Source organism: Podarcis gaigeae, assembly GCF_964106915.1.
Source record: "Podarcis gaigeae genome assembly, chromosome: 16".
Classification (NCBI taxonomy): domain Eukaryota; kingdom Metazoa; phylum Chordata; class Lepidosauria; order Squamata; family Lacertidae; genus Podarcis; species Podarcis gaigeae.
In genome coordinates, this window is record NC_139693.1 from 28,069,427 (window position 1) to 28,094,260 (window position 24,834).

The 24,834-nt window shown below is 45.0% G+C and overlaps 2 protein-coding genes across 21 annotated transcripts in view; both read left to right on the forward strand.

Annotated features, from left to right (window-relative positions):
- The window catches only part of LOC310834189 (immunoglobulin lambda-1 light chain-like), a 179,400-nt gene that overhangs the window by 136,173 nt on the left and 18,393 nt on the right, over nt 1-24,834 (forward strand). For 6 of the 19 annotated variants that reach the window (XM_083717683.1, XM_083717689.1, XM_083717678.1 and 3 more), the window contains 2 exons: nt 6,911-6,948; nt 12,952-13,501. The exons of 10 other annotated variants lie outside the window; for them this stretch is intronic. In XM_083717683.1, coding sequence (XP_083573809.1) covers nt 6,911-6,948; nt 12,952-13,259 — 346 coding nt within the window. In that variant the 3' untranslated portion in view covers nt 13,260-13,501. Of the gene's footprint in view, nt 1-6,893; nt 6,949-12,951; nt 13,502-24,834 lie in introns of those variants that run through there. 3 more of the 19 variants (XM_083717680.1, XM_083717681.1, XM_083717676.1) reach the window with 2 other exon arrangements.
- LOC310834202 (immunoglobulin lambda-1 light chain-like) overlaps nt 1-24,834 on the forward strand; it is a 125,556-nt gene that overhangs the window by 74,329 nt on the left and 26,393 nt on the right. The gene's annotated exons all lie outside the window — the stretch shown is intronic.

Below are 24,834 nucleotides of genomic sequence, written 5' to 3' on the forward strand. Positions count from 1 at the left end.
TCTCTGCTTCACTTAAGAATTCTGGAGAGTTTCATTGAAGCTACATAAGCACTATACATTTAAAGCAGAACTACACTACACAGCTATCATGGCTTCCCCCATACACGTAATCCTGGGTAATGTAGCATGTTCAGGATTAAAGAGTTGTTAGGAGACCTGTATCCCCGTCACAAAACTACAGTTCCCAGTGATAAAACATTCCGGGAATTGTAGTGGAGACCCCTGATTTGCACTTCTCACCGTATACAAATAAGAACACACTTAATCCTTCTGGTTTTCCACTTCTCTGAACTTTGTGATACAATTATTGGCTCAAAAATGTACCAAGAGGTTTGTGTATGTGATAAAAGGAGTACATGCCAACAAACGTCCGTATAGTTAAAGCTATGGTTTTACCAGTAGTGATGTATGGAAGTGAGAGCTGGACCATAAAGAAAGCTGATCGCTGAAGAATTGATGCTTTTGAATTATGGTGCTGGAGGAGACTCTTGAGAGTCCCATGGACTGCAAGAAGATCAAACCTATCCATTCTGAAGGAAATCAGCCCTGAGTGCTCCCTGGAAGGACAGATCTGGAAGCTGAGACTCCAATACTGTGGCCACCTCATGAGAAGAGAAGACTCCCTGGAAAAGACCCTGATGTTGGGAAAGATGGAGGGCACAAGGAGAAGGGGATGACAGAGGACGAGATGATTGGACAGTGTTCTCGAAGCTACCAGCATGAGTTTGACCAAACAGCGGGAGGCAGTGGAAGACAGGAGCGCCTGGCGTGCTCTGGTCCATGGGGTCACAAAGAGTTAGGCACGACTAAACGACTAAACAACAACAACATGTGTTATTTTGTGGGAGATGCGTTTTAAAATAAGAGCAATAGGAAGAAGCTTTGCTCCCTCATTCATAACACTCAGGGTCAGTCATTCTCTCAAAATACAGTGGTACCTCTGGTTGCGAACAGGATCCGTTCCGGAGGTCTGGCCACATCCTGAGAAATTCGCAACCGGAGGACCACTTCTGCGCATGCACATGGCTCAATTTAGCACTTCTGCGCATGCACGTGGTATAGTTTTTGTCAAAGATGCAGGGATTTATGATATGTAAAATGAACCAGGGAAAGAGAAGAAGGGAAGTCACTGACATATTAAGGATGTAAAAATGGGTATTTTAAATTGTAAAATAGAAATTTAATAAAAATGATATACAAAAAGAGAGAGAGTTTCATGCTCTGCCAATGGAACTTTCCCAGTTTCCCAACAGCTCTGCAGCTGCAGAACAACTGGTAGTTGCAGTTGATTATTCTTTTTGGCTGACATTACTAGGGATTCAAGCCCCTGTAGCTGCTCTTTCTATGGCTGACAGATGGCGTCAAGCTGGTCTTCTCCTGATTGTAATATTCTTCCTGGAAAGCCTTGGGCTTCTGGCTGGTGGATGGGGCAGGCGTGTGCCTCCCTGCAGTCTTGCAATCCCAGAAGTACTGGGTTTCAGGCAAGGGGACTCTCCCTGCCCCACCTGGAGATGGTGGGGATTTGACTTGGGATCTTTTCTTACAGCCTCTGGGAACAAAGGGGGGAAGCAGCGATGCCGTGGAAGACATGATCGAGAGCAGGAAGAATGAAGAAACAAATGGATAAAACAAACATCCCTCACAGGATATTTATAGGATACAGAACTCCTTTTGCAGAAATAAGATTTATTAAATGTGTTAATACGAATGGAAGTCAAAAACTCTGTAGCTGTTGATAGGGGATTAAGAACAAGCTTGAATTAATTAAGACTTCAGAAGCAGGATGAAATAAAAATATTCCAGCTTGAAATCCAGCACACGGGAGGCCATACAAAATGTATAATTGGCTTTATAAATGATATACAGTAGTACCTCAGGTTACAGACGCTTCAGGTTACAGACTCCGCTAATCCAGAAATAGTACCTCGGGTTAAGAACTTTTCTTCAGGATGAGAACAGAAATCGCACGGTGGTGGTGCGGCAGCAGCAGGAGGCCCCATTAGCTAAAGTCGTACCTCAGGTTAAGAACAGTTTCAGGTTAAGAAAGGACCTCCAGAACGAATTAAGTTCTTAACCAGAGGTACCACTGTATATTTGAATGTGAATTGTAATTTGAGACTGACACAATGTGGCTTTTATTGGATATTAGTAATTGAAAATTAATTTTAAAAAATTATAAAAAGAACTTGAGGTCTTCTCCATGCAAAGCTGATGTTCTACCACTGAACTGTAGAAACTGCATTAACCAGAAAGGGTTATTGACTTCCAATTATTTAGTAGGGATGGGTGTATGTGTGTATACATATATACATTTCCCCTCAAATATGCGTTTTCCACACATTTTCACCTACAATATGCATTTTCACATGCCTTCTTGTGCTTAATTTTTCGCACAGGGACTACGTCACAAAATTCGAAGACGTATGAAAATCTAAAGGATAACTGCGTTCTTCTGTGCATATTAGTCCAGGAAGTGTGAATCGGGCTGGGTCACTTTAAAAATGCGGACTGAGTTAAAACCTCGAAGGTACTTAGTAGAACTCTGTGAACATCTGCTGCAGGTGTCCAGGCCCCAGCAGCTTCGTCGAATAGCTGCCCAAGATCACCTCCCAACCCTTTCTAACCTCCAACTGAACGCATTGACAGATGTTTCAGTGTTTCTGTGAATGGACCAGGGGCCGGCCAATGGCTTTCAGTTCATTTGCACACAGGATGCAAAGTCAGACCCTAGGAACCCTCCTGTACCAGAAACATGTGCTCTGCTATTTTCAGAAGATGCCAGTTGAGTACAAGCCACGGGCGGCTGCTGAAGCATTACCGATCTCCTCCTCTGAAAGGAAGTGCTTATCAGATGTACTGCTCCTGACAATGGGTGCTGTGTGCTTATGTAGACTTGTGCATGTTGAGGATACATACCTTTCCTGGAGTCTTTCGAGTTTTTGGGTTGTTGTTTTTTTTAGATTTCTGGACCTTCTGGATGGGCAGAAAATAGAGTTAATTTGGCCACACATTGAAATCAAGTTTGATCAACGCGTTGTCTTGTGAGTATTTAAAGGGTGGCGTTAAAGGCCACAGGATATCCACAGAGATTAGCCTGCAGATTTCTCAAACCATGCTTTTCAGTTAAGCCACATGCGATGTTCTGGAAATATAAGCAGATGTGGAAAGTGGAACCTGCAAAAAAAATGTTGCAGTTTGGAGTACTTCTGTTTAAGATAACCATTTGCCTATTACCCAGTTTCCAAAGTGTAGGGGAACTGATTTTCCATTTTCCACTATTTATTGGCTACTGAGCGCTATAATTTCACTGGGCTATTTTGGAAGTTATTTGGTCTTTTGGTCCTTTTTCACCTCGTTTCATTTATTCATTTTTACCTCAAAAAACCTTGGAGTTCTCCTAAGCTTCTCCATTGTGGATGGAGCCATTCTGGCTATAAAAGGGAAATCACTCAAAGAATGATATTAACCGGATTACACAGAAGTAATGCTCTGCGCTGGAAACAGCAATCTCCAACCTCATAAGAGGTTTGCGTTTCATCGGCTGCTCAGCATTTCGGAATCTTTATGCAATTGCTTGCTATGTCTTGCACATGCAAGAATGGATTTCATGGAGAAATTGGTGATCTCTACAGATTCCTCTCGTTCTGCCTTTTTTGCGGGATGCTACAACCACATCAGTTCTCGTTTGGAAGTGAACTCTTCAGAATTATCGGCAGGGAGTGGGGAGAAAAGATTTTTTCCTGAAAGCACCCTAAATCTCCTGACTTAAATCTCAGAGGCAGAGGAGGTACACACTGGAGCTGCGATTCAGGTAAGCATGACTGTAGAGTCCTCATATGCTTATAGCTTCTCCTCGATTTTTGTCCCACAGATGAGGAAAAAACCTACACAATTAGTAAACGATTATTGCTTAAATCCTTGAGGAATGTGAAAAAGCATTTGCCTTGCATGCAGAAAGTCCCAGGTTCTGTATATATAAATTTCATTAAATTTTCTGTTTTACAATTTAAAGTACTCATTTTTACATCCTTAAGTAATCAATGACTTCCCTTCTTCTCTTTCCATGGTTCATTTTACATATCATAAATCCCTGCATCTTTGACAAAAACTATACCATTCAGTATTCCATCATAACTTATTTACCCTGCTGATTTTATCTTAATGCTGCCATTTTCAAGTGTACACAGTTTCACCCCATATATTCAATAAACATTTCCCAATCTTCTCTAAACATATGTTCTCCTTGTTCTCTTATTCCATATGTTAAGTCTGCGAGCTGCGCATATTCTGTCAACTTAAGTTGCCATTCTTCTTTGGTTGGGACCCCGCTCGTTTTCCATTTTGGGGCTAACAAAACACCATAGTAGCATGCATAAATAACCTTTTCTGACACCTGGGAATTTCAGTCAGAACAGATTCAGATTCAGTCCCCAGCATCTCTACATGGGGTTGACAATATCACACTAGACGGACCGTGGTCTGACTCAGAAGTAGTAATCTTGCTGTGTTCCTAATGACAAGTTAACAGTTTTTAAGGAATTGAAGGAGATGTGAGAGCATCTCTCTTCTATGGAATCTGATGGCACCGATTTGTACTTTGGAGTGCGTTCCTTGTGTTTGGTGAAGTTGGGTTATTTTGGGGGGTAAACTTCAAGCCAGATATAACAACACATCTGTATTGCACTGTTGCAGGTCACATATAAATTCAGACCAGATGGGAGAGATGGTGCTGTCTACAGAATGGGTGCATGTATTGTGTAGAATTCTCCAGGGACCCAGGAATCACTTGAGAAGGGGTTCACGGCTTTATTAAAACAACTTTAGTAGAAATTAGTCTATAGAGAGGACGTCTACACTAATCTGTCATGGATGCCTATAGGAATCCAGCTTGTAGAAAAAGATGGATTAAAATTCATAATTTACTTAGGAGACCATTGTAAACAAATAAAAACATTAGCTGGACTTTAAAAACAACTTGTAAAGAAATGGAAGATGGATAATCTAAAGAGATGAAAACTGTGGGGAATGTAACGATATGCAGTTTTAGAAAAATTATTTTATGGACCTGTGTAGGGGATGGGGGGAAGTCACAAGATTCAGAGAATCTCATGTATGGATATTTTTAAAGTATTTTCTTTTCATTATTTTAAATTTGTGCTTGTAAAAACCAACAAAAAATATTTCAAAAGAAAAAGATGAATTAATAGGTCTCTATGAAAATGAGAGGCAGAAGTGTTCTAGATTCTGGGTGGTGTAGGGTATGACAGAATATATTGCCCCAAAATAAATGTACAGTCTTCAGTTAACTCTCTGCATACACAGACACACACACACCTGTGAGCACTGTAGTACGCTGAGCCTTGAAATCAATCTGAGCAGAAAGGGGAAGAATCTCAGTGGTAGAATGAGATAGAGAAGAACTGATTATTTTAAGTGGGTAATTTTGCTTGCACCGTGTCATGGGCTCAGTTTTGACAAAGGCCCAATTAGATATATATTTTTAATCACCAAAAAATGTGGGCGAAGGAAGTGAATTAATATTTTACTGGCGGCGAGTACAGTGGTACCTCAGGTTACAGACGCTTCAGGTTACAGACTCCGCTAATCCAGAAATAGTACCTCAGGTTAAGAACTTTGCCTCAGGACTGCGCTTCAGGCAGCGCAGCAGCAGGAGGACGTCCTATTAGCTAAAGTGGTGCTTCAGGTTAAGAACAGTTTCAGGTTAAGAACGGACCTCCGGAACGAATTAAATGCTTAACCCGAGGTACCACTGTATCCAGTTTGCAAGCCAAGATTGAATTCCACAGAGATGAAGGGTTGTGGCCAGTGCTAGTCCTACTCAGAGTTTACCTGTTGTAATTCATGGACATGACTAACATAGAGCCATGGGTGCATAAGCAGAGACTGGTAAAAAGGTAAAAGTAAAAAGAGCAAAACTGCCACAGATAGAACACCCATCCACATTACGAACTGGATGGAGGGAAGTGAATTGATGGTCAAAGTATGCTGGTGCGATGGTACACATCTCCCTAAGCATCCACTCAGTGCAAATGTGCGCCTTTATGTCCACAAGTAAGTTGCCTTAGACATATGTAGAGCTATCCAGTCCTGATGGATCTGCACAGGAGGGGAATCTCAGGGTCTGCCCTCTTGTAACTTGCAGCTACACTTGGATCCTTTGCAAGGAGGTTATGGAGGAAGACATTAATTCCTCGTGCTCATGTGAACTATCTCATTTGCTGTTCCCAGAACAATATGGGAAGACAATTTCAGCTTTCTGTCAAAATCAACCCTTCTCTGAATTTTGCAATGCAGCACGGAAACCAACAATGTGCAGGAAAAAATTGCGTTTGCTAAGGCGAACTATGCATAAAAGTGCATGTGCGAATGAAAATAGCACACGGAAAAGCACTGTTTTGAGGGAGACTGCTTGCAAAAAGAATCTGTATACTGAGAGAAATCACCACTACAATGCTGATGGGTTTTCTTGAGGACTTCCTTTAAAAATAAAAATACCAAAATGTGGCAAACTGAATTTTTGATTAGAATAATGAAAAACTGGGAGAAACTGAAATTGACAGATTCATCCATCGCTATTTGCATGGCAGTCTGCATGGGACAGCTGTTCACACCCTTTTCAGCAGGGCTCCCGACCACATTGCAGAATATATATTTTTTCCAGATCTAGGGCTCAGCGCTCTCTCTTTTTCCAATGGATTATTTTGCATCAGAATCCATCCAACATTTTTGCACTGAAAACTCACCTATGCCCCATCTTTCAAAGCCCTTTGCTGCATGCCGTTTGCATCAAATTCATCACTGACCAGGTACGCTATCCAGAAAAGAGGAAGCAAAGTTTTTTCTGGTGACAAAAAAAAAAACATTTTTGTAAGGCCATTAGTCACTGTGTGTATATCTTCGGCGGTGGAACCCAATTGAATATCCTAGGTAAGTCGCTTTAAAATGCCTATACAACTGTTTTCTGATCAGCTTTGTATTTAATTTCTGTCATTTTTCCTTCCAAACTTTGTCTTGGCTTAGCCAGGGCATCTCTTGCCCAGTACTTCAAATCAGCTTAGGAGAGGGTCAGGATTTGTCCTCTCTTGGGTCAACTAGATCAGATGAATTTGTAGAATGTTTCTCTGCTTATATGTGCCGATTAAAGTTGTAATCTAAGGCAACTGGGAGTAAGTCCAGTTGACAAAGTGAGACTTCTGAATAAGTAAATGCTTTGCTGTTATGAAACCGTTGCTGTCTGTTATTTTTAATAACATTACAACTTTCGATGAGAGTTTTTTGGGTCGTCAATTAGTAAGTTCAACTTTTCCCATTGTGGGAATACGCAGGTAAGGTTACGGCAAAGTTAAAAAGCAAATTTTCTCATTTGTCACACTGTTTTGTTTTGTTTTAAAAATATCAGGAAGACCACGGTGACAAAGCAAAATTGCCTTTTCAGTTTAAGACTGCTCTACCTTTTTAGAATAATATCCGTAGCAACAAGTAATATTTAAAACTAATTCAAGATGAGGTTGTATTAGAAATGATATTATTTTTCCCCTTTGTAGTCATTGCTGAATTTAAAAAATATTAGGTGTCAGAGATTGAAATAATAGGATAAGTAATAATGCAATTACTTACCTGGGAGTAATAGTGGTTGAACTTGGTGAGTTTACATCTGAATCAGCTTGCCCTGGACATTAAATCTTTTCATGGTGCAGGGGTAGAAAGATGATTTGCAGGTACGTCTTCATGCAGAAACAGGTTTTACAAAAAGCATGATGCATTTGGTTGAATTGGAAAAAGTTAGGTAAAATATTATTTTGTAAGTTGCTAGAATTTTCCACTCTGCTTGCCAATGTATTCATCTCTATTCTGAATGCAAGAAGCTAACTTCGAACCCAATTCCCTCAGAAACAAGTCTAACAAAAAGAAAGCAGAATATACTCTGTATCCTAAATACATTTTCTTGAAAATATGTCCCAGTGAAGTCAATGGATCTCTTTTCCAAAGTAACAGAGTTGCAGTTTGTGTTGGGTCCATGGCTTGCCACTTCCGAAAAGATTTTAGACAGCTGCGTTGGTCCATTAGGACAGGAAAAAAACACCAAACCATTTGTAGTATAATAACTTTATTGGGGACTATCTAAAAAGTCACAATAGCTGGCCAACCGTTCAGGTTCATCAACCTTCCTCTGTCAAGCTGGAGGGTGTTTACCAAAAAGAGAGTGGGAAAGAATTAAAAATGGGTGGTGCAGAAAAGAAAAGGATATTGCAAAAACCTCACTGGGTAACAGTCAGCTAAGTTTTACTTAGCATAGACCCACAGAAACTAATAGACCTATTTAATCTCAATGCATCTGCACTGAGTAAGTATCTTCAACTAAAGATATTCAACTTTAGTTGAATATCATCCAGTGGGTAGTGTCCAACTAAGTTCTACTAAAGAGTAGACTCACTGAAATTAATGGATTTAAGTTACCCATGGGCACTAATTTTGATGGGTCTATGACTAACATAAGCTATAACCCTGACTTCTTAAGGCAAGTAGGATCTGTAACAAAACGTTGCACTCTGTTGCCTTGTTCAGGATACTCCATTCCCTCCCTCTCTTGACAGTTTTCTGTTTGTTTTCCCCTCTCAGAGAGTCAATCTGCGGTCCATGAATGCACAGCATGCTCACTCTTCATTGAGCTGTTTGGGTTCTTGTCTCCAAGATTTTTCAATACTTTAGCAAAACACAACAAGGTTCAGGGTTCCTCTAATTCTGTTGATACTTCCCTTTTCCGCAAGGACCAGTGCAATTTAGGCTATGTAAGAACCCATTCATGGGAAATGCTATTAGTACATAATATTTAGTGCAATGGATGGCAGACTACGGCTTTTCATCTTGGCCGCTTTTCTCTTCCCGCTCCCAACCTCATTTTTTGTTCTAGATTTCCCCCCCCCCCTTGCTAACCATCTCGCCTGGAGAAGCATTTTGATGAACTCAGAGATGCTTTTTCATTGCTTTTGGTCCTAGTTGGTCCTAGTAAAGATACTGCACTTCCATCAATTTCCAGTCTTTCAGAGGGCATCACTGTTGAGAAGGAGGCAGCCCTGCCATGAAGGAATGGATTGGGGTGGAGTGATGGTTAGGCAGTATAAATCCCACCAAAATCCCATTAGTTGTAAGAGGAAAGTATGCTAGTTAACTTCAAATACTGTAAGATACATGTTGATCGCTTTGTGTGTGTACTGGGGGGAAAGGGTGATACGGATTGGCCAACAAAATGTTTTAACGTGAAGCTAGATTTCACGTAGTCTTAAAAAAATGAATTGATCACCAAAGTGTGTGAGTTTGTTTATCTAGATCATGGGTAGGCAAACTAAGGCCCAGGGGCCAGATCTGGCCCCATCGCCTTCTAAATCTGGCCCACGGATGGTCCGGGAATCAGCATGTTTTTACATGAGTAGAATGTGTCCTTTTATTTAAAATGCATCTCTGGGTTATTTGTGGGGCCTGCCTGGTGTTTTTACATGAGTAGAATGTGTGCTCTTATTTCAAATGCATCTCTGGGTTATTTGTGGGGAATAGGAATTCATTCATTTTTTCCCTTCAAAATATAGTCCGGCCCCCCACAAAGTCTGAGGGACAGTGGACCGGCCCCCTGCTGAAAAAGTTTGCTGATCCCTGATCTAGATGGATGGATTAATAGACAGATGGATGGGTGGATAGAAAGATACAGACAGGCAATCTCCTTCCATTGCTAATGCTCAAGTAAAATTCAACTGCCCATCCAGTTGTCCTCTCTATGGGGGATGGGCTGTACCATCTTGTTCTTTGCCTCGGGCAGCAAAATACTTTCGGCCAACCTGGCTAGAGCTACCCAGGACCTGTGTTAGTCTTTAGGGCACCACAAGACTCTTTGTACTCTTTGCTATGACAGATGAACAGGCCTTTCCCTCTGGAAGATATTAATGTAGTTATCATGCATTGTTAGTCCTACTCAAAGTTAACTCACTGAAATTAATGGGCATGAATAATTTCAAACTATTAATTCCAGTGTGTTTATTATGAGTAAACATTAGGCAGATACAACCTTTTCCCTTTTTTTCCTTTTGGGAAAATACAATACAGTGGTACCTCAGGTTAAGAATTTAATTCATTCTGGAGGTCTGTTCTTAACCTGAAACACCACTTTAGCTAAGGGGGCCTCCTCCTGCCGCCATGCTGCCGGAGCACGATTTCTGTTCTCACCCTGAAGCAAAGTTCTTAACCTGAGGTAATATTTCTGGGTTAGCAGAGTCTGTAACCTGAAACGTATGTAAACTAAAGCATATGTAACCCGAGGTACCACTGTAAATTGATTGGAATACAGTGGTACCTCGGGTTACATACACTTCAGGTTACAGACATTGCTAACCCAGAAATATTACCTCGGGTTAAGAACTTTGCTTCAGGATGAGAACAGAAATCGCGCAGTGGCAGCGGGAGGCCCCATTAGCTAAAGTGGTGCCTCAGGTTAAGAACAGTTTCCGGTTAAGAACGGACCTCCAGAACGAATTAAGTTCTTAACCCGAGGTACCACTGTATTCCCCCTTGGTTCCCCCCTCCCCTTCTTCTTTTTAAGGAAAATCCATGTACAAAGAAATCCAGCATTGCAGGGGGGAATATTTTGAACATACTTTTCTCCTTGTCATTGCTAGCCTCCTGCCAGCAGCCCCAAAGGCAATCTCCATGAGGACTGGGTCAATGCATTGCCCCAAGTTCAAAACCTGGTTATGTGCTGGTGGAGTATTACAGAACCATAGAAATGTAGGATGCAAGGGACCCTGTGTGTTATCTAGTCCAACCCTCTGCAATACAGGAATCATAGTGAAGCAGGGAAGGGGGAACATTTGCGGAGAGGTTGCTGATCTATGAGGCTGCCACCCACAACCCAACCCATCCTCCTCCCATTGGCTACATGGGCAGCTTTGCTGTGAGCTGTTAGGAGACTCCCCTCCATCCTTATTGATATATGTCCAAGTCCACGAAGCTTAGTAGGAACGCCATGGTGAGCCTTTTCCTAATTTCAAAAGCCTTCTGTGGGTGATAAGGCGAAACCTCTGGCAAGAAGGATCTGGCCCTCTTCTGGTGGAGGGGGAGGGGGAAGGAGGGAGAGAAGAGAGAGGGAGAGGTGTTGTGGAAAGTGTGAGAGAAAATGGATGATCCCCCCCCCCACTTTGAACTTAAAAAAGAAATTACTGTTTTTATTTATTTTCATGGTACAGAAGATTTTGAGAAAGCAATTGTTACTTTGGACTTTGTTCCAATCCACTATCAGCATATGGCCACAAGAGAATACCCTCGAAGGGCATATGGCCTCAAGATTTATTATTATTATTATTATTATTATTATTATTATTATTAGTGCTTTTTTTCTAAAACAAATGTTTAGGGGTACTCTCATTTTGACTGAAGAAAACCACCATTTTATAGTTCAAATTGGGAAAGATGAATACAGTAAATGGACAAAAGTTCAAAAATTCACAAAATATTTAGGGGTATGCATACCCCTGCACCCACCCACCCCGAAAAAAGCATTGATTATGATTTATTATACTATTTATTTATTTGTTTGTTTGTTTGTTTGTTTGTTTATACCACACCTTTTTTCCTGATAGGATTCAGGGTGGCTTGATTAATAATAATAATAATAATAATAATAATAGCAACAACAACAAGAAGAACAATAATATTAAAAAGAAAGTGTGATAGACAAAGGCTTTCATTCAGGATTGCAGAATCTGTGGGCTTCTCGGTGTTATTGGACTCCAACTAATGGGAGCTGGAGTCTAAGAACATCTAGCAAACGCAGAGGCAGTAAAGCGTTCCACTTCTTTTCAGGTGCCCACAACTATTTATCTGACTTAACCATCGCACTTGCTTCCTTCCACCCCCATTCCACTTTGGTCACTAGGCTCAACACTATAAACGCTCTAAGCAAAAATGGATCAGAGGTGTGGGCAAGGTTTTGTCTCTCTGTGAGTGGCATCTACCTCTGAGAAGATCAGAAACCTTAGGTGACATATCTGCTGTACATTTAAAAAGTCAGGCATTCTGGGAATATATAATAAATAATGACAATTAAACTGGGGAAAACGTTTTCTAGAAGTTGGCAGGGGGAATAAAACGTTTGGGACTAGAAGGCAGGCTACCAAAACGAAAAGGCGTGGCTTCCAGAAAGCCACCAGATCCTTTCAAAAATTCCAGCACACAGAACTGCGGACTAGCAGTGGCGTAGCGTGGGTTGTCAGCACCCGGGGCAAGGCAAGTAATTTGCGCCCCCTAACCCGTGGATTTTAGCAGGGGGCAGAGAGCTGCGAGTGTGAGCGTGCCCCCCCAGATGTTGCACCCAGTGTGGCTGGCCCCCCACGCTACGCCACTGTGGACTAGAATCATAAGGAATCATAAGGGGTCTTGTAGGCCACCTAGTTGAGCTTACAGCAAAATATCCACTTTCTAAAAATAGATGGGTCCAGAAGCCACCATTTAAATTTGCTTACAGTGACTCAGAGTAATGCTACATCAGGAGAATTATGGGAAATTTAAATAGCAGCTCCCAGTTTCTGACACCCCCACCACATGGAGAACAATACATCCGGAAACATCTATATGATATATTTAATGGTAGGGCATTCTGAGAAGATATAATGCATAATAGCAGTTAAGTTGAGGAGAAGGCTTCACAAGCAACAGTATTACAAAGGGTCTTGAGGCTGGGGGAGAGGAAAAGCTTTTGGAGGAGATTGACATCAACAAGTCATGCCTTCCAGATAGTCAAATGTCCTTGCAAAACATTTCAGAACACAACTTTGGGGAATAGAGATTAGTGCTTCCTTTATGAAATCAAGTAAATTATTATATGTGCCAAATATTTAATATTCCGCTGAGACACAACACTTAACCAGCTTTCCCCTTGACTTCCAGGTCAGCCAACAGTACCTCCAACAGTGAACGTCTTCCCACCATCCCCAGAAGAACTGAAGAGCTCAGACAAAGCCACCGCGGTGTGTCTCGTGGATGGCTTTTACCCAGGCACTGTCCAAGTTACCTGGCAGGCTGATGGCGCCACCATCTCCTCTGGGGTGGAGACAACCACGCCCACCAAGCTGAATGACAAGTACATGGCCAGCAGCTACCTCAACATGAGAAAGTCCGACTGGGAGAGCTATGAGACAGTCACCTGCCAAGTGACACATGAAGGGAAGACCGTTGAGAAGGTGGTGAGGAGATAGGGCTGTGCCTAAAGGCTGGATGGGTCTGATGAGTTCCTCGTGCCTCCAGCTGCTGAGAAGAAAGAGTCCTTTCATGTTCAAGGGGGCCAAGTTTATTCTCTGATTTCCTCTAATGCTACGTTGATCCATCAAGTCTGGTTTCTTTCCTATGTCATTCCCCTCCCCACACCTCCTCCCTTCCTCTTCTCCCTGGAATCTCCTTTGCTTATAATATTAGCAAATTAATAAAATGTCATGCATTTCACCAGTGTGATTTCTTGACCCACTTCTTCATTCCATCTCCTTCAAGCAGGTTGTTTTCATGGTTTCCTGTCCTATTACAGAAGAGTGTTGTTACTCAGCCAAAATGCAGTGGTAAAAGCAGTGCGATTTCATGGGAATGTAGGAAGCGGCTTTCTCCCAAGTCAGACCAAGTGGTCCATCTAGGTGGGCATTTTCTACACCAGTGGGATGTGGATTTCCTGGAGATCAGGCAGGGTTCTCTCTTAGTCCTACCTACCAATTTAGGTCCTGAGAAATGGAAAAGGTCAATTTCAGTTCAGGATGCATCCCAGATTTATTTCTGGTGGGTATTTCAAACATTCCCAAACATCACGTACAATCCGACATGTTCTTCCTTCCGCTCAGTGGATCACTCATTGCATTCAGGATGTTTAATGAAGAGGTACTAGGCTCCCGATCCTACATGGAGATATCTGGGATTGAAACAAGGACACCCTGATGCAATACAGATGGACTACCATTGGACTGTAGCCCTTTTCACCAGGCAATGCTGCATCTAAACAAATTCCAGTGCTGCAGGAGCAGTGCTACTTAAGGGCTCTATAGTATGATTAGATGCGATGAATTGACTCAAGTTGCTATTCACTTTAATGAACTAGCTGAACATGCCTCCATATAAATCCTTTGCCCAACGAAAATTCACTACTCCTCTCTTGCCATTCAGCTACAGAGAAACAGAAGGGGGGATTTAGGATTCATTTCAGGTGTTATTTCAAACATTCCCAAATATCACCTCTGGTCTTCCATGTGCTCCATGTCCCTTGTGGAGGGTGGTCCATTAGGGTTAATGCAGCACTGCTCCCAAACAACCTCCATGTGCCCTCAGGCAGAACCACCCAACCTTTCTCCCTTCCCACAAGCAGTCTGCCAATAGCTTTGCCCGTCACTGACCCTCCCTACTTTTGGTCTCCCTGTCCCACCAGTTCCAAAGGGCACCGGCTGCAGCGAACAGCACTAACTATAAGGAGACATGAGAATGTGTAGCTTCGTCTAAACCCATTCCCTCCCATTTTAGGACTATAACTCCCATCATATCTGAATGTTGGCCTTGCTAGCTTGGGCTGATGGGAGTTTTAGTCCAAGTCATGTGGAGGCCACCACATTGGGCAAAACTGCACTATTACAACTCCTCCCTGAAAGATCTCCTGGCACCCAGGGTGCACTAGGCTCCAGTGAATTAAAACCATGGGTTTGTTGAGAGAATAAGAGAAAACAATATAAAATGAACATTCTATATTTATTGGGAAGACTCTGTAGCTTGTGACTAACTGGTTTCCCCTGAGATGGTTTTGGACATTCCATGGTCTTTGACCATGCTGGCTGGAGGTGATGAAATATGGAGTCCAACAGTATATGGAGGGCCTATAGGTCAACACCCTGATCTAAAATGACAAATATGGGGCTTGAATTCGTTCAACTACTCTATTAAATGCTTCTATCCAAAATGGAATGCCATACAATAACTGAGAAAGGACATTGGCATTAAAATATATTTATTGCAGCAGGGACCATCTGGTTCCTCTGAGGAAGAAAAAATGAAGAATCACAGATGTGGTGCATTTTAGTTGGATTGTTATTCAACGCCCGTGTTTTTGTCCAGTTTAAATTTGGCTGGTAGAATATCCCTAGGTGTTCAAAAGATTTTACCTGGTCAATGGGGTGATTATCTAGTCCCCATTTAACAATTTGACAACTTTGAGAAATTATCATAATTTTAGATTTTTCATAATTAATTCCCAAGGAGTTGATCTGTCAGAAGGAAGAAAAAAACGAGTACAGAAGTCTTCTAAGGCTGATCTGAGTATGAGAAAGAATTGTAATATCATCTGCATATAAAAGCAATCTTATTTTATGTTGGCCTAATGCTGGTGGATGTCCATTTACATCCTCAAAGTGATGAGCCAAATCATTTAAGAATAGGTTGAATAAGTGGGGTGCATATGGAGGGCCTACAGGTCAGACCCCCTGATCTAAAATGACAAATATGGGGCTGGATATTAGTAAAGTCCCAGTTTCTTCCTCCAGATTGTGGTCACCCTACATATACCATGAGTCAGTCCCACCCAATTTTCTACACAGTACTATCACGAGCTGGTCAGGAAATGAAACACCATAGCCCATCTTCTTCCCAGCCTGTTTTAACTTGTGTGAGAGGCTATTTGGAAAGAGAGAGAACTGTCAAAGGTCTAAAAAGATGTCTATGGTTGCTTCAGAGGAGGATGAGTCTCAAAGCACTGTCTTCTCTTAACCATTTGGTATTCTATAAGAAACCTGCTTATTGACTCATGTTAATTCTCACCACCACTTTGGGTCCATCTCACCGTTTAATTTCAGAATGTCAGATGACTCCTGACCAGAGTTGTAAAGACCTGGAAGTGAAAAATTGGGGGGAAACCAGAAATATATTTACTGCTTATTCTACTGATTTTAAAAAAAATAATAATGAAAAGAACGCTATAAAAATTGGAGGGAAACCTTTTTTTCATGGGTTTTTCCATAGCTCCACATCTATAGTGTTCTCCTGATGGATCAAACCGAATGCCCACCTAGTCTAGTCTCCTGTTTCCCACATTGGACAAGCAGATATGCTTCAGAGACAACAGTGGCAAATTCTGCTTTCATTGTTGGCAGACTTACACCTAAATTCAACTCATAAGAAAACAATATTGCCTCCCTATGAGGAATCATCCACATTTTACAGGATGGTTCCTTCAGAATCATCCATTCATTTTAGAATTTGTTCTTGGGGGAATGTCTTGCCATGCAACTTCAGATCAGAATTGATCTGAATTGGGTTGATGTCGATGTCAAAATCAATCCTCATTCCATCAGTTCTGTTCTGCATATTACCAGGACTGGCACAGTCAGATAAATGCTGGGGGCCTGCACTGCTGGTGATAGCATCTTACAATCTCCAGAACAACATATGATCAGCGCCATATTTTACAGATTAATCCTCCTTCCCCAGGCACCAGCTGTTAGTTAGCTCTGAACATAAAGAGGCAAGGCTCAGACCAGAACTTAAATAGGAAAACACCAGTGAACCTTGTAAGATGCTACTTGGACTAATGCCAATCCTCCTACCCTGATGGACATTGCCACAAAAACTTCCTGAAAACTAGAAAGGAGTCTCTCCTTGTTGGTCAGGTGTTTTTGACTGTGCTCAGAACATCTCCCCTATGAAGGTGGGGCCGTCACAATGAATGGAGCATTGTCTCACCAACTCTAGCCTGTTCTTAGCCAGCCCGCACCTGCCTGCCAGTTTAAAATGCGGCCTTGGCTGTCAACTTTCTCCCCCTTATTCTCATTATTTTCCTTGTAGGACTTGCAGTGGGGGGGGGGTGAGGAAACCAGAACCAGTTGTCTCTTCCTCTGTCTGCTGTTGGCTCCAACTCCACCTGCTGATGGTGTCCCTGCCTTCTGCCTGATCAGCCCCAAGGGAATGCCACAAAGGGCACATTTGGGACTTCTTAAACCATGAGCCAGAATTCTCTTGGTCAAAGCTGACTTCATTTCAAGTCGCAGTTTCTCTGGGGATTCCCTTAATCACATCACGGGGATTAGACTAGATGATGCTTCCAACTCTGCAGTTGAGAACCCACTTGCAGGGACCAGGGAGCAAATGCCCAGTACATCTATGTTGCATCAGCCTAGGTTTCTGCCTGCAATGGACTGCAAGCCCATATATTTGTTGTTGTTTAGTCGTTTAGTCATGTCCGACTCTTCGTGACCCCCTGGACCAGAGCACGCCAGGCACTCCTGTCTTCCACTGCCTCCCGCAGTTTGGACAAACTCATGTTTGTATCTTCGAAAACACTGTCCAACCATCTCGTCCTCTGTCGTCCCCTTCTCCTTGTGCCCTCCATCTTTCCCAACACCAGGGTCTTTTCCAGGGAGTCTTCTCTTCTCATGAGGTGGCCAAAGTATTGGAGCCTCAGCTTCACGATCTGTCCTTCCAGTGAGCACTCAGGGCTGATTTCCTTCAGAATGGAGAGGTTTGATCTTCTTGCAGTCCATGGGACTCTCAAAAGTCTCCTCCAGCACCATAATTCAAAAGCATCAATTCTTTGGCGATCAGCCTTCTCTATGGTCCAGCTCTCACTTCCATACATCACTACTGGGAAAGCCATGACATTAACTATACGGACCTTTGTTGGCAAGGTGATGTCTCTGCTTTCTAAGATGCTGTCTAGGTTTGTCATTACTTTTCTCCCAAGAAGCAGGCGTCTTTGCTGTCAAAATGCACACCTACAATGCTTTAGACAGGCCCTTTTGCAGTATTATTTATTCATTTATTTACTTGCTTGTTTGCTGTTAGTTTTTATCGGATTAGTACTCTGGCCTTCCTCCCAAAGAAGCCCAGAATGGCAATGGCCATCAGGCCATGTACACCAGCTGTTTACTAGGTCTCAGTGCCAGCAAACGTGGTCCAGGCTAAGGAAGAGAACTACGGTACTTGAGCATGGTTTCAACTTTGGAAAAGCGGCATACAAATAAATTGAGGATGAGAACACGGACTGCTGAACCCCATGGATGCTGCCCCATGTATTTTGAATCTCTCTACCCTGGAAGCAGTGGCCACTCAAAAGAGTGGGAGAAATCAGAAAGCAATGGGTTTGTGATAGCCGTCTTCTGAGAAGTCTGCTCAAAAGTCTACTCCTATTGGTTTCTATCTATGAAATCCATGGGGCTGACTACAAAATCCATGGTGCAGTGCCGTTCTGATCAAAACGCACTTGCATAAAACATCGTTATTGTTATCTATTAGATTTATATACCACTCTGTGATCCTGTCCTCTGGGGCGGCTAACACCCCAAAGGACAGGATCACACTTCAAAACGACCTTGACAGATTAGAGAACTGGGCCAAAACAAACAAGATGAATTTTAACAGGGAGAAATGTAAAGTATTGCACTTGGGCAAAAAAAAATGAAAGGCACAAAGCGTGTTCTCACTAAAAGGAGAGCACGGGTTGCGGATGGGGCTATACAAGGCACCCCATGATTGCTAGGCAAGTTAAAGCCAGGGCTTGTTTAGATGGGAGGATCTGGTTATCTGGGGAAAGTTGATGTTGCAAACTTAGGGGTGGGGTCAGTGGCTATTTAAGCAAGGTCCACAGCTTTCTCTTTCTCTTTTGCTGTGGACATCGGATCTTGTGGACATCGGATCTCATCGGATCTCTGAGTGACTACAGCAGAAGTTTGGGTCGTATACCCTTTCCCTTTGTTTTTCTTCCTCCATTTTCTCCTCTTTCTTTAATTTGTTGCTGAAAGATCCTTCCCCACTTTATTTAATTTTCCTGTTTGTTTTGATTCCCTTTAATTTAGTCGGGGGGGGGGTGCTCGGCCTGGGCCCAGGGGCCGTGTGGGGAGGGCTTCCCTCAATTCCCCTGCCCTCTTGCAGGGTCGATCCCCAGTCAAGGGAACATTTCTTCTCAGTTTGTCCTTGCTTCTCCCTTCCCCACAGGCTTCTGTTGGTAGCTTCCCTGCGGCTGGCTGCCTGGCTAGGGGTGGCTTACCTTGCCCTGTAGCAGGCCCTGGGAGGCCGGCCTGGTGTTGCTGGGGGGCTGGGTGCCGCTGGTTGTCCCCAGAGGTGCATTGATTTGAGCGGAGAGCTGTGAGGCCTCCATTTTGCAGCCTCATTAGGCGGGAGCGCCATTTTGATTCCTCTCGGCCACGTGGCGGCCTCTAGCGTTCAGGCCTAGTAATTGCAGGGCCTGGTGGTTGCTTTATCCTAGGCTGAGTATAATTGGTACTACTGCGACCTCTTGTGGCAGTTGATATGTTTGCAGGCAATTAATTTCTTCAATTGCACGCAGCCTGGACGGCTAGTGTAGGTGTGTGTGCTGGTAAAGAGCACAAGGTTGTGGTTTGTTTCCGTATTGGACAGCTTCTGATTTGGTGGCTGGTGCTCTTCCCAGCTGCTCCTGGGTTACCGATCTGTTGCATAATCTGTAAGCAAGTGGTTGCCTCCTGTCTACTGGTGCATCATTTTATAGTCTAGGTCTTAGTTTTAATTAACTATTTAATTCATTCTGCTTCATTTTCTTGCAGATTCTAGCGTCTTAAAGAACTTAGTTGGTTTTTTTTTTTTTTTTTTTTTTCCTCCTCTACTTAATTTTATTTTCTTTTCTTTTCTCACCAGTAGTAGGAATGGCTCCTAAGAAGGCAGCAGGAAGGCCTGTTCCAGCCCGCTCCTCGAAGCGGCCTATAAAAGGCCCATCCCAGGCCTTGCGATCTCCGCAGCCTGGTCAGTCCTTGAAACGCATCCAGGCTATTGGTTTCAAGTTTGTCTGGCGACCCGGTGACACTGGCAAGGGTAGAGGCGGAGATGGATGGCCTGCTACACCGTTGCTCGACCCCGTCAACGTCATCAGCATTCCCGCCTCCCCCGGTGGATGTTTCCTCTCCTGCATCATCATCTAGTGAAGAAGGGGAGCCACTGTTAGCCGGAGTTGGCTTACCTGATGCTCCGCAGGTCCAACCTTCGGTGCTGCCTGTATCGCAGGATGCAGTGCCTAGGGGCCGTGGTCGTGCCAGGGTCGGCGCCAGAAGAAGCGCATCGACCCGGGGCCGCGCTGTACGGGGCTCACCTGTACGGCCCCCAGCGCTGGGGCATTCTAATCCAGTTCATTCACAAGTTGTCTCTGTTCAGTCAGCCCCAGGTGCAGTGCAACAGGGTGAAGCGTCAGATTCTTCGATTGAAGACAGTCTTCCTCTTCCTCCAAGGTCCTCTTCCGGTGGGCATCGTCGCCGAAAAAGGGGCTCCAGGAGGCACTCTAAGAAGAGACGGAGGGACACATCGTCCTCCACTTCAGGTACTTCCTCCATCAGCTCTAGCAGTGATGAGGGGGCCCCCCTTAAGCTTTACTGGGGCTACGGGGGGTCGTCGGGGCTGCCAAAGTGGGTTTGGGAGCGTAGGGCAAATTCTCATAGGGCCAGGTATGGCGCCGTACAGGAGTGTCGAGAAGGGGTCCTGGTGCCTGACGTAAGAGTCTCCACCAATTCTGCTAGGGATATTATTCCTGGTGCCCACTTGTCTTCCAAATTGCGGTCTAGGATTCTGGATGGCCGCTACGTGGATATTTTCAGCTTGGCTCCTCCGCTTGATGGTCGGGAGCCGCTGGACAAGGGCCTTTCCGTTCCCAAAAGACGGACAATTGTAGCAAAGGCTGACAGGACTTTTGAACGTTGGATGGATAGTTTCCAGGTTTTTGCTGGTGTGATTTCTGCAGCGTATCCCAAGAGGTCTCTGCACCTCTGGGTTTATCTGTCTATTGTCCGTTCAGCTTTTACGATGGCTGGCGAGACTGCTGCATTATCATATGACCAGAACTTTAGGCGTAGGGCGGCCAAGATACCGACGGCCCGCTGGGACAGGAAGGACTTGGATGTGTGGACCACTTATGTGGCACCACGTATTGAGAAGAAGGCTTCTGAGTTGCAAAAATTCAAGCCTGCCACCCAAAAAGTTGGGCGCAAGTGGTTCTGCTGGGACTTTAATAAGGGCATTTGCCAACGTCAAGCCTGTAAATTCGCACACCTTTGTGACAAATGCTCTGGGAGCCACTCGGCTTCTGCTTGCTCCGCGGCCAGGCGGCCCTTTCGCAGGGGAGGGGGCTCCCAGCAGCCCCCCAAGGTCCCTGCCCAGCCTCCTGTTCCCGGAGCAGGAAAGTGATATCTTTTCTTTGGCCTATACTCCGGTTCGGCTACAGCCGTTACTGGCGTTACTGGAATCTTACCCAGACAGAGAGTCAGCGTCGTATTTGAGTAATGGTTTTTCGCTGGGATTTAGGATCCCAGTGGTCGTGGCCCCTGTAGCCCAGAATCCTAGGAACCAGAAATCCGTTAAGGACATGCCTGGTGTGGCGCGTAAGAAAATTGAAAAGGAGCTGGCTTTACGTCGTATGGCTGGTCCTTTCGCCACCCCCCCCCTTTCCTAATTTGCACATTTCACCCTTGGGAATAGTTCCCAAGAAGGCCCCGGGGGAGTTTCGCCTAATTCATAACCTCTCTCATCCTAATGGTACGTCGGTTAACGACGTAATTCCCCCGGAGCTCTGTTCGGTGAAGTATGCCTCTCTTGATCATGCGATCAAGATGATAAGGAAGTTTGGGCCTGGTGCCCTATTGGCCAAGTGCGACATTGAGTCGGCTTTTCGTTTGTTGCCAATTCATCCTGAGGATTTCTGGCTGCTGGGTTTTCAGTTTGACGGGGGATTCTATTTTGATAAGGCTATGCCCATGGGCTGCTCGGTAGCTTGTGCGGCTTTTGAGTGTTTCAGCTCATTCCTGGAATGGGCCTTGCGCGACAGAACCGGTTTGGGCGGGGTTACGCATTATTTGGATGACTTTTTACTGGCCTCCGCGAGGGACACGGGGAATTGCGTGGTTCTGCTGCGTGCCTTTGCGTCCCTGGCTGAAGACCTGGGGGTTCCATTAGCGGCAGAGAAAACTGAGGGTCCCACTACGCAACTTACCTATTTGGGTATCTTGTTGGATACCGTGGCCCAAACCTCTAGTTTGCCGCCAGATAAGTTAGTTGCTTTAAGGAAGGTCATTGAAGAACTGCTCCCATTGAGGAAGGTTACCTTGCGACAGCTTCAGTCGTTGCTAGGTCATTTAAACTTTGCTTGCAGGGTGGTGGCGCCGGGGCGCCCGTTCTGCTCTCGCCTGGCCAAACTTACCTCGGGGCTGCAGGCACCGCATCATAGGGTTCGTTTGTCCGCCCAAGTGCAAGCCGACCTCCGTGTGTGGCTGGAATTCCTGGAAGAATTTAATGGCGTATCACTGTGGCAGGACACTTTGAACCTCCACAATGATTTTCAAGTGCATTCGGACGCGGCAGGGTCACTGGGGTTTGGTTTGTTTTGGGACGGCAGGTGGTGTGCTGAACCTTGGCCCCAGGCTTGGTGTGGGGAAGCGATAACTCGAGACCTGACATTTCTTGAGTTTTTCCCCATAGTTGTTGCGGTACACTTGTGGGTCGAGCATTTTAAGGACCATCGGGTTTGTTTTTGGTCCGATAACCAGGCAGTAGTGACTGTTTTAGCTAAGCAGTCATCCCGGTCGTCTAGGGTTTCGGCCTTGCTTCGGGTGTTTGTTTTGCACTGTCTGCGTTTTAATATTGTATTTTCTGCTCGCTTCGTTCCGGGTATTTCTAACGAGATTGCTGATGCTCTGTCCCGTTTTCAGATGGAACGATTCAGGTCATTGGCGCCAGAGGCTCGAGACCGTCCGGAGATTTTCCCGGATCATCTCTGGAACCTTGGCAACACTTAGTTTCACAGGGAGTAGCAGCATCAGTCGCCCCTTCCACGCTAAGGTCCTATAAGAAGGCCTGGGCTGATTTTCTGTCCTTTAATGGCCAATCGGCGGGGGCGGTCATCACCCCTCATTCTACTGCCCAGGTGCTTAAGTATCTGGCACATTTGTTCCAGATGCGCCGGGCGGCTAGGACCCTGCGACTTCACTCGGCAGCAATTTCTTTCTTTAGCAGGGCCACTTTTGACAAGGACCCATGTAGGAAGTTTGTGGTGCGCCGGGCATTGGAGGGATGGGGACGGCTCACCCCATCGAGGACTGTTCCCAGAAGTCCCATCACTTTTGAGTTGCTGATACAGATGCGCAGTAAACTGCGGAGCATCTGTTGGTCCAAGTTTGAGGCCCGTCTATTTTCAGCAGCCTTTTCCTTGGCATTCTTTGGGGCACTGAGGGTAGGCGAGGTGGTCCTGGAGCAAAAACGGGATGGAGGTTCCAGGGGTTTGCTGTTGCAGGACGTGAGCATTCACAGTCGGACCTGAGGGTGCATATCAGGAATTCGAAGACCGACCAGGTGGGTAGGGGAGCCGTCATTCGGCTCTCGGCAACGGGAGAGAAGGGTCCTTGCCCCGTAAAGGATCTTAAGAGATACTTGTCCTTGCGGCCGGCAGGCGAGGGGCCTTTGTTTATTCATGAAAATGGGCACCCTTTAGTCCGGCATCAGTTCACTAAGGTGATGCGCAAGGTGGTAGTGGCCTGCGGCCGCAAAGCATCGGAATTTGCTCCTCACTCCTTCCGTATTGGTGCCGCAACGACAGCTGCCCATTGGGGTTTGTCTGCAAGGAGGATAAAGGACCTGGGTCGTTGGAGATCGGATGCATTCAAAGTATATGTGAGGAAATAATGGTGGTGTGTGTACTGACATTTTTGTGTTTTAACCCTAGGTCTGGCCGCTATCCGTATTTGGATAGTGGGACACAGCATTGTGCACTGGGCCGCTGTCAGAGCTCGTCAATCTGGTCTGGGAGCTGGCTTGGGCCTTCCGCAGCACGTGCAGGTGTCCTGGATTTCCAGACGAGGGATGCAGTGGAGAGAATTATTGCCTCTCATGCACAGACGGGTCCTCCACGCTGGCCCCCCTACAGCGATAGTGGTGCAGCTGGGGGAGTATGATATGGTTTCCTCTTCCTGCTTTGGGCTGCGTGCTGCCATATTACTGGACTTGAGGGATTTGGCGGCCTTGGTGCCTTCAACCACACTAATTTGGTCGCAGCTGCTGAAACGCCGCATTTGGAGGGGTAGCCCTTGCCCGGCGGCCACCGAAAGAGTTAGGAAGCGGATTAATTCCGCGGCAAGCAAATTGGTGGTTGGTTTGGGCGGATTTGTGATTCCTCACCCTCTGATTTCGTTCAAGGCCTCTGAATTATTCAGGGATGATGGGGTGCATCTTTCCCCGTTGGGGAATGATGTCTGGTTGGATGCAGTGGTGTCCAAGTTGAGGGTGTGGTTTAGTCTGTGAGTGGTTGGCGGCGAGCATAAAGGGCTCGGGTGGCGGTTAGGCATTGGTTAAAATTGGTTGGTGGAGGGGTATGGATAGGCTGGGCCTGCCCCTCCAATGCTGCACGGGTATTCCGTTAAAGGAATTCTGGAACTTACCATCCCCTTCGTCCAAACCCTTGGTGCAGGGTGCGGGCCGTGTAAGTTCCAAGGAGCATGCGGGGATTAGCTGAGGGTCTGTTTCGCAGCTCCAGTTGACCCTGATCTTGCTCTTCCGCACTGACTACGGAGTCAGGGCTGTCCCCAAGGCGGGGAGGACAGATAGTCTAACCAATGCCTAAGCAACCACTCACAATTTGTATTGATAATAAAGTTGTGGCCAAAATTATGCCAAAAACCTTAAACAAAAATAATGTGTGAAGTTTGAGTTATTGGGTTTGGGGTGTCTTGGGGACCTCAGCACGCAAAGCGTGTTCTCACTAAAAGGAGAGCACGGGTTGCGGATGGGGCTATACAAGGCACCCCATGATTGCTA